The 10,096-nt window shown below is 57.2% G+C and overlaps 2 protein-coding genes across 2 annotated transcripts; one reads left to right on the top strand and one right to left on the bottom strand.

Moving 5' to 3' along the window:
* Positions 1-91: 91 nt before the first annotated feature.
* On the bottom strand, positions 92-621 carry SPRG_19140 (hypothetical protein; the record flags this gene model as incomplete). The annotated part of the gene is made up of 2 exons (XM_012339936.1): positions 92-441; positions 543-621. The coding sequence occupies 2 exons, from the start codon at positions 619-621 to the stop codon at positions 92-94; spliced, it is 429 nt and encodes a 142-aa protein (XP_012195326.1).
* A 7,980-nt stretch (positions 622-8,601) lies between these two features.
* Positions 8,602-9,757, top strand: SPRG_01550 (hypothetical protein). Its single transcript, XM_012339758.1, has 5 exons — positions 8,602-9,130; positions 9,173-9,214; positions 9,264-9,428; positions 9,468-9,550; positions 9,596-9,757. Exons 1-5 carry the CDS (start codon positions 8,651-8,653, stop codon positions 9,672-9,674), a joined length of 849 nt encoding a protein of 282 aa, XP_012195148.1. The 5' UTR covers positions 8,602-8,650; the 3' UTR covers positions 9,675-9,757.
* The last annotated feature ends 339 nt before the right edge of the window (positions 9,758-10,096 follow it).

The following is a 10,096-nucleotide window of genomic DNA, read 5'->3' as shown; positions in this document are numbered from 1 at the left end:
TAGACGTGCAAGGCTTCGTCGTGCTAGGGTCGACGTCGGCGTCGGGACACCCGTCGTCGGGGCAGGTGTAGACGTGCAAGGCTTCGTCGTGCTAGGGGTCGAGGTCGGCGTCGGGACACCAGTCGTCGGGGCAGGCGTAGATGTCGGTGTCGGGACACCCGTCGTCGGGGCAGGCGTCGACGGCTGGGTGGTGCAGGGCTTTGTAGTCGACGGCTGGGTCGTGCAAGGCTTCGTGGTCGACGGTTGGGTCGTGCAAGGCTTGGTAGTCGATGGTTGGGTGGTGGTGCAAGGCTTGGTGGTCCCCGGCTGGGTCGTGCAAGGCTTGGTAGTCGATGGTTGGGTGGTGCAAGGCTTGGTGGTCCACGGCTGGGTCGTGCAAGGCTTCGTGGTCGATGGTTTGGTCGTGCAAGGCTGCGTTGTAGGGCGGAACGACGGTGTCGGCTGCGGGCACGGCGTTTTAGTTGGCTGAGGATGCTGCCAGTTGTTCCACTGGTTCCACCAGTCCCAGAAGTTGCCGCCGTCGTGGTTCCAGAGGTTGCCACTGTCGCCCCACGTCGCGGTCGTCTCCGTGGCAGCCAGCGCCACGAGCGTAAGCGCAAACGTCGAGTGGATGCGGACCATGGTGCTCGAGACCAAGTAAATTGAAGAATGATCCAACAGTCCAAGTGCATGCATACCGCGCCCATGTTGCGCGTCCTGGGCCAGCGCACCACGTGGTGACACCGCCTCTCGTACCGCTGGCTCTTCGCGCGCCGTCTCTGCTTCACGTTCAGTGTCGTGTTACACGTGTATAATAATCGTTCGTTGGGAAGGTCCACCGCCCGTGACGCGACTGTCCAGGAGGTCGATCTGCTTTTACCGAGATATCAGCGCCCAAGAAGCTGGACAATCGAAGTTCCGACTCGTTCCGGATCTCACCTTCGTCAGATGGTGGCTGTGACGTGGCACGCTCCCAGCGCTCTATTTGTATCTCCGACTCTGTCTGAAAAACACCCTATCCCCTCCCATCACTCTGCCGCTTCAATCAACTCTTTCCGCTGGTGGAGATGGCCTGCGGAGATATTTACGCGGCGACGGCACGCTGTCATGTACCATGTCCAGTTCCTGGTCATGTACTATGCCTACGCCGAAGCCCGTCGTTGGCGCACGAGGAGAAGCGCGAACGATAGTACCGTGGTACTAGGTGATCCTGCGCTCGACGCCGCACCGCTCGATCCAGCGTGTCGCACAGATCTCCGTCGTTCGATGGTGGTCGTCGATAGCTGTCGTCGATGGCAGCAATTTTTGGCGCCGGCAAATGCACGGCGGAGCGAACAACCGAACGCATCTCGTACGAATCCATTGGATGGACATGGGCGCGTGCAAGCACTGACGCACCTCGGCCTTGTAAAACGAGAACGACAGGATAATCTACGGATACACCAAACATGTAGTACCCTTGAAAATAGCCTACCGATTCCGTTGCCAGTGTTTCCACCCATGACGCTGCTTTGCAGGCGGCATGGACACGGTGTACTGGACCTGCGTCTTGTGCTTGGCACGCGTATTCGGAAATGACACAGTGCACGGGTCTTCATACACTTGGCGCCACCGGCCTCGACGGCCAGACGACTGCATCCTTGCGTTCTCTGCCTGGTGGTCAACGTAACGCTAGCCGAACGAACGAGGGCCAAGACAAATGCCATGGTGTAGTAGTAGTTCGTTTCGCGGTGGACTGCAACTCGACCCTCGACAAACGGGAAATGTTTGGTCCGAGCACAGGCGTTCGGTTTGACTGGGTCTCGTAAATGTTGTACTAGTATTGATAGATTGTACTGGGGATGATGGATCTTCGTATTTGCCTTGACGTCGCTACTGGGTGGGCACCAACCTTGCAAACTTGGGAAGCCGCTGGGGCAGGCGTGGCCATCATCGCCACGGGTCTACAAGCAGCCACCGTATTGACGTCACTTGTGGAGCGTCCCTCGAGTGGCAGGCGACATGGAGGCGATACACGCGGATATCATCCCACCAGGTCCAAAGATATGTGATTGGCTAAAAATAATCCTGTGTGCAAATGAATTGGCTCGTTCGATGGAATTGTTTTGGCCTTGTGTTGGCGTCTATCCTTCGCAATTCTGGGGCGGCGCCGAACGATGCTGAAACAACACAAGGCGGCCACCCGCGGCCAGCCTCAACTCCGCGGCGCCCGAGCGCCCGTCTACTTCCAGACCGATTAATGCGACCAACAAGCGCCATCCCGCCGCCGCCACGGACCACCCGACCGGCACCGCCAAGAAGCTCAAGACTGCCGCCACCACCACGACGTGCTCGCCGCCGCCACGAAGCGCCCGCCACCGCCACGCGCCCGCCGCCGCCACGACGCGCTCGCCCGCCACTGCTAAGAAGTGCCAGCCCGCGGCCTCCTCCCGCCCGCTGCTTTGACGATCCTAAGCACCGCGACTAGGCAGCTCGAGATGCAAGATGCCGTAGCGTGCACGTAAGAGGGCGGCCGAGACTCGGCCCAAGGCGACGAAAATTGCGTTTCGTGCCAAGGCACGCGAGTTCCAGAAATGGGATGTGGCCCGAGACCCCACCGATCCCGGCCGTACCGTGTGCGGGAAAGCCTTCCACCTTTTCCTCGAGACGTAAGTCGTCGGGCGCAAGTCGCGTGCCAAGGGCGACGTGGAAGACACCATCGGCATCTCCATGATCAGGCAGTGCACGAACGCCACTGTCAGCTTGTGGGTGGAGCAAAGCCATCAGGGCAGGAACTCGAATCCTCATCCACGTACGAATGTCGTCGTGCACTGCTCAATCAAGTCAAGGCTCCCGAGGACGAGCGCAGGCGCGAAAACTACGAAGACCGCGGCGCGAGCACGCTCTTGGATGGCCACACATCCATTGAGCAATTTACAGCAATTGGAGCGTACTTTTGGACCTAAACTCGTTACCATGGTGTTAGATTTCGCGATTGGGTTGGCGTCCCAATCTCACACTACTACCTACTCTGCGGCGGGACGGTTCGAGATGGACAGTGCCGCACCTGGCGCATCGCCGTGGCCTGCGTCGACGTGCCCTCCTCAAGACGCGACCTCTGATCCGACCTCTGATCCGTTGACCCCTCCACCAACTACCACCGATACTGTAATAGCCGCACCGGTCCCTACGAGGACGCTCGGTGGCAAGCCCATCAAGACTCTGCACAAGATGACTCGTGTGCTCACGCTCCCGGACCTTTGGCGCCAAGGGTTCTACGGCTCCAACAGTTGTTGTTGAACTGAGTTATATTCCATGCATTATAAAGAAATGGTGGACTTCCTAATGCGCTCGTGAGGCGTGGCCGGTGCGTCGACGAGGAGCGTTAGTGGTCGTGATTCGAGATTGCGCAAGGGACTAGGTATAGCGTGCACACCAAGGGTCTTCGCGTAGAGCGACCAGCGACGCGGCAACAGATGGCACCACAGCGCGACGAGCCAAGTGCCGGATATGCAGTCGTGCGGTAGTTGCTGCCCGGATCGCGAGCGCGGCAGCGGGAAGTTGCGTCAGCGTCGAGCGAAGTCACGGTTGTTGCGTTCGAGCCAAAGACAAAACCAGGCGCAAGCGCGTAAGATCGGCCAGAGGGCACGAACGGACGACATGTGGACCGAGTACGGCGCGGCGACATTGTCGTAGAGAAAGCTAGCGACCGACGACGGGAGGCGCATCTGCAAAATATCCCGCATCGGTGCAAAAGCGCACCAGATCGCTTGTATGTATGGGCACCGCACCAAAAGATGATCGTACGTTTCACGGGCTTGCGCGTCGCAGAGAAGGCAGTGTCGAGCATCGTGGCCGAGAAAGTGCAAGCTGGCTCGGACGGCCACAGCTTTCAGCGCGACCCGGTCTACGGCTCCAATAGTGGTATGTCTGTCGTCGCCATCCAGCAGTTACCAAATGCCACGTGGTATGATCGAAACGAGCGGCGCTATTCCAGCAGGCGCATTTGCTGCGTGCAATCATTTGCCTTCTCCGTCAACATATCCGACGAAGAAGCCGTGAAGCGGCTCGAGGCACGGCGGCTCAAGCTGGGAAAGAGTTTGGACTGCATCGCAAAGAGCACGGTCAACTTTCTCTCTAGGCCTTAAGACCATTAATAAATGCTTCACAATGTGGCACAAGAGCGAGCATCAAAGTAAGTGACGGCATCGATGGCGGCATCCATGGAAATCCTACATCAAATGCTGTGTTAAATGCTTTGTCAAATATATGCTGCTTTAACGCTGTTTCGAGTCTTGAGTCTTGTCCGACCATCGCACCGCCACGACTTCTCCCGCCGTCGCCGAGCCGTTGTGGCGAAAAAGGACAAACCGACGCGGCACAACGCTCATGTTTGAGCGGGCCTCGTACACCGATGCGTACGCAAACGTGCACTTGTACTTCGGCGCCGTAAACGAGATCTCGGGCGAGCCATCCGGTCGTGAACGTGAGCACCTTTGGGCCGCGTCTCGCACTAGCCACCTCCGTGATGCAAGCGCACACCGGCCACACGAGTTCGCAACTTACGCGCGCGATTCGTCGGGGAATAGCTCAAGAGGAACCATGACATGGGACTTCTTCGCCTCCTGATGGCGGTAACCTTTTGCTTAGCGGAGATCGAAAACTAGAATGCACAGCACTGCCGACAGTCGTCGAATTCGCAAAGCCGTTACCTCATAGAGGACCGTCTCGACTATTGCAGGCGCGGTGTACCGCGCCTCATAAGACCGGATGTTCATGTCAAACTTATGCAATTACACTACAGTAACGTATATCAATACACAGTGCTCGGCTCCGTGGTCGACGGCGACGTCGTGCTTGGCTTGGTCGTCGACGGCGACGTCGTGCTTGGCTTGGTCGTCGACGGCGACGTCGTGCTTGGCTTGGCGTCGACGGCGACGTCGTACGTGGCTTGGTGTCGACGGCGACGTCGTGCTTGGCTTGGTCGTCGACGGCGACGTCGTGCTTGGCTTGGTCGTCGACGGCGACGTCGTGCTTTGGCTTGGTCGTCGACCGCGACCTCGTACTAGGCTTGGTTGTCGACGGCGCCGTTTTTGTTTTGGCTTGGTCGTCGACCGCCTCCCTCCCTACTGGGCTTGGTCGTCGACCGCGACGTCGTACTGGGCTTGGTCGTCGACCGCGACCTCGTGCTTGGCTTGGTCGTCGACCGCGACGTCGTGCTTGGCTTGGTCGTCGACCGCGACGTCGTGCTTGGCTTGGTCGTCGACCGCGACGTCGTGCTTGGCTTGGTCGTCGACGGCGACGTCGTACTTGGCTTGGTCGTCGACGGCGACGTCGTGCTTGGCTTGGTCGTCGACGGCGACGTCGTACTGGGCTTGGTCGTCGACGGCGACGTCGTGCTTGGCTTGGTCGTCGACGGCGACGTCGTGCTTGGCTTGGTCGTCGACGGCGACGTCGTGCTTGGCTTGGTCGTCGACGGCGACGTCGTGCTTGGCTTGGTTGTCGACGGCGACGTCGTACTGGGCTTGGTCGTCGACGGATGGGTAGTCCAAGGCTTCGTCGTAGGGCGAAACGACTGCGTCGGCCCGGGGCACGGAGTCTTTGTGGGCTGCGGGCGCTGCCAGTTGTGCCACGAGTTCCACCAGTCCCAGAATTTGCCGCCGCTGTGGTTCCAGAGGTGGGCACCGTCGTCCCGTGTAGCGGTTGTCTCGGTGGCTACGAGCGCCACAAGCGTGAGCGCCAACGTTGAATGGATGCGGACCATGTGCTCGAGACCAACACAATTGCAGAATGAGCCGATATTTTCAGGACACAGGGCGCGCGCCCATATCAACCAGGACCCACGTGTTGACACTACCGCTCGTACTCCGTATACCGCGCCCTCTCGGCTTCTCGTACGGAGCCGTGCGTACTGTCGTGCGTATTCTGGCTGTGTTGTTCTTGTTGATTTAGGTTTAAGGCGAGATTGCATGAGCCCAATCAAATCATACGAACTATTGTGAAACAGCGCTACTTGATTGGCTTCTATACGTCGCCCCAATCCGACCACCGTGGGGCCGACGCGCCGTTCAGCATTGACTGCCGCGAAACGCCGCAGCTGGTACCCGGCTCGATCGTCAAACGATTTTGGCAGGACGTGCCACACAAAGGTTGTGCAGTCTCGGTACTGAAACGTTGTTGGACGGCGGGAACTTTTCGACGACGGTTTGCTTGGGATTGTTGTGTGCACATGCGCAAGGCCAGTTACAGCGCACCTTTTTTAAATATCATTTGAGCTGGAATCTGTCTTGTCAGGCGGTGTATTACCGGGATTACCACTATGGGTTTCATTTTCCATGTGGTCCATCGTCAAGCTACCGGTACTTGATCGACCAGCAGCGTCCGCGGTCATGAGCCAGACCCGTGTTGCGGAGTTCCACTTGGATGCGACCGTGGGCCGACCTGGAGCTGCAGCACCCGAAGGTACACAGGGGGTGCTCACTTGAACTCGCGGGCTGATGGAAGTCGTTGGCTTGGCGACCGACGCGAAATGTCGGGTGGTCTGATGTTGATGAAGGTTGATTGCTCGTGGTGCCGACACTGGTCGAGTTGTTTTGTTTTGGCGTCTAGGTCGGTCGTCGTACATGAAAGTGTTTTCGTCTGGGCGGTTGACTGGATGAATTTGTTTTCGTTTTGGCGGCGTGGCGCGTTGGATTTGAATTCTTTGTTTGGGTCGATGTCTTGGTTTTCGGGGTCGGATGATATGGATCTTGCTGCTGAAGGTTGATGGCTGATGGCGTTAGCGGTGGCGGCGGTGGCGGCTGGCTGGTTTGTGCTCTGTGCTCTGTGCTCTTTGCTCTTTGCTCTGTGCTCTTTGCTCTTTGCTCTTTGCTCTTTGCTCTTTGCTCTGTGCTCTGTGCTTATGTTGGTTCTATTGGATCTGATGTTGGTCGTGGTCCCCCTGACCGTTGTTTTTATTGTTGGCTGGCTGGAGCATGTCGTCGCGTCGTCTTCCTCGCATACGTCGTCTTGTGCAGCGTGGCGATGAGTTCCTCATCGCTTAGCGTCGCTTGGTCTGATGGCGCGGCTCGCAGCAGGCGAAGGCGTCGACTGACGAGGCCTCCTTCTGCCGCGGCCTGGATGACCGACGGCCGCGCCTCTGGGGACGCGGCCACTCGTCGGTTGGTTTTCGGAACGGCTGGAAAAACGCAGAATCAAGCTGGAATCTGTCTACAGTGTATTGAAATATTGTCCCAGTAGTATCTCGGGAGCATATCGTCTACCGCAGAGATTTTGAGTGGTGAAACTGTACGGCGACGGCGCGCCGTCATGCATGCAGGCGTCGAAGCCATCGTTTGCGCACGAGGATGAAGCGGGGATGGGGTGGAAGGTTTGAATGCTGCTGCGCTTGACGCAAAGATCTCCGTCGTTCGTGGCCGTCGATTGCAGCCACTTTTAGCGCAGTAAATTCATGACGGGGTGAACAACCGAACGCATATCATACGAATCCACTGGATGGGCAAATCGATGGGCATTGGCGCCAGCGCTGGCGTCAAGAAAAACAATGGGATGTAGTAGCTCGATACGATAAACTAGGTCCAGCACCAACGGGGTTTCGTTGCCACCCATACACTTCGCTGAAGAGGTCGCACGGCAGGTTGAATATAGGCGTTGGCAACCGCACACCGGTCTTCCCACATGGGGCCACGACGGCCAAGCTGTGTAATTCGACTAGCAAGTGCTTTCCGCGCAACACCTAGGAGTCTCTGCGGCGTACTACAGTAAGAGTACGAAAAGGCTTGCGCATATGCCCGCGTCTTCGGTCAACCGCGCCGAGCGGCGGTGTTAGTCACACTACGGCAACCTGCCCATGCCCTTCGCCTTTGTGTCGCGTTGAAATCCGTGGGTCCAGTGTGCACTTTATCAGTCAAGAGACTCGCCGCTGCCTCCTCTGCAGCAAGATCCGCTTTTGGTGCGCTCCCCACACGTTCATGAGACCTGGCGCACCGGCGCGAGACCTTTTTGCAGAAGCAACTTTTGTCATTGCTCGCTGGCTTTCTCCATGATGTCGTCGCTGCGCCGTATTCGGATCACAAGTCGCCCGGCCATTGCTGCTCTCTGACCAATCTTGCGCGCTTGTGTTGGATGTAGGATGCAATGTCCTTGTACACTTGGACTGCGATCGGCTCGGCGTCGTACATACATGTCGTCGGCATGGGCGTGGTGCGTCGTTACCGACGCGGTCTCGCCCCGATGGCGAACGACCCAGCTATCAAACTCGGTCACCGACACCATGCCCCAGTCGTCGTGGTCGATGTTGTCGACGAAATGCGCTAAAAAGAGCGTGCCCGTGGAAACCACCAAACGAAACATCTGCACTTGTCATGGATGCTGCATCGCAAGAGACGAGAGTGGGCAGCGAAACAGCATGCCATTGCACCCGTTTTGACGAATAGGCTCGTGGGCCGCATGCGTCGTCGAGCTCGACACATCTCGGCCTTTGCCCCAACGAGAAACGACGGCAAGATACGACACAAGTTGTGTCGTATCTTGCTGCGCGCATGATTACCGTCTTTCGATTGGTTGCGGTTAAAATAGTGTATTATAAAAGTTTTTAATAGTGTATTGTATCACACAACACACTATTAAAAACTTCTATAATACACTATTTTAACCGCAACTACCACAGGCAACCAATCGAAAGACGGTAATCATGCGCGCAGCAGCAGCAGCGCCGTTGCGCCGGTCGACGCGCCTGCTGAGCACAGCGCCCGCCACAACAACCGCGCCTGGCCCCGTGGCCAAAGCGAAGAAGCCGAAGGCAGCCAAAGTCGTCAAGATCGCCAAAGCAGCATCCGCCAAGCCAACGTCCGCCAAGACCAAGGCAGCGTCCGCCAGAGCCAAAGCTACACATGCCCAGGTCCCATCGGCCAACGGGGCACCGACGTTCAAGCATGGTACGCTCAACAAAGACTTTGAGACACGACTGTACGCCAAGGGCTTCAAGTGCGTCGTCGGTGTGGACGAAGCGGGGCGTGGTCCGCTCGCTGGTCCCGTCGTCGCCGCGGCCTGCTACGTGCCCGTGGACGTTGTCATCGAAGGGATCCACGACAGCAAGAAGCTGGATGAGAAGCAGCGTGAATGGCTCTTTGCCCAAATCACGTCCAACCCCGCCATCAAGTATGCAGTCCACGTACGTTGCTTTCCTTCTGAACATCAGCTGATGCACAAGCAGATCAATCCGCCAGCACGCATCGATGAAATCAACATTCTCCAGGTATTACCTCTCGAGTACCATCAACTTTTTTCGACATCGCCTTGACTAGGCGACCCTCGAGTCTATGCGCAAGAGCGTTGAGAACCTCCCGATGCCCGTGGACTACGCGCTCATTGACGGCAACCGCATGCCGACGCTCGACGTCCAAGGTGAGACCGTCGTCAAAGGGGACGGGCGCGTCTACTCGATCGCAGCTGCCTCCGTCATTGCCAAGGTAGACTCAGCCATGACCGCAACCTCTGATTGTTGCTAGGTGACGCGAGACCGCCTTATGGTCGCCTACGACAAGGAATACCCCGAGTACGGTCTCGGCCAGCACAAGGGCTACGGCACCAAGTACTTGATGCATCGACGAGCTAGACGACGCTTATGTATGCGTAGAGCACACATGCTTGCGATTCACAAGCATGGCGCGACCCCGATTCACCGCATGACATTTGCGCCACTCAATCAACTCTAAGCAATATCGCCAGAGCCACCGCAATACCATTTTAGTGTAATTTCACATCCGACTTAACATGCACAGTGGATTTAAACAGCGCCGGACAAGATAGCACCGTCGTGTATAGATATATTTGACATGGTATTGAATATTACTTGACAAAGCTATGCAATAAAAAACATTCATCAGAATATTTTGACTGGCCCATTTTCTCATTATTTTGGCCAATCCCGTGTCAGGCGAATCGCGCCAAGTCACTCCGTGGGCGGATCGATGGCCCAACCAAAGTTTTTCATGAAAGCGCTCCAACTTGGCATGCTGATAGGTGGCACTCTGAAGAGCTCAAAATGCTACGTCGCGTCAGCGTTGGAGGTCTGGAGCTCGAATTATCGACCGGACAGCTCGACCGGACCATTAATTGTGGTACATGCTATATATAC

Source organism: Saprolegnia parasitica (genome assembly GCF_000151545.1).
Source record: "Saprolegnia parasitica CBS 223.65 unplaced genomic scaffold supercont2.3, whole genome shotgun sequence".
Classification (NCBI taxonomy): domain Eukaryota; phylum Oomycota; class Saprolegniomycetes; order Saprolegniales; family Saprolegniaceae; genus Saprolegnia; species Saprolegnia parasitica.
This window is presented reverse-complemented; position numbering and strand designations above follow the sequence as displayed.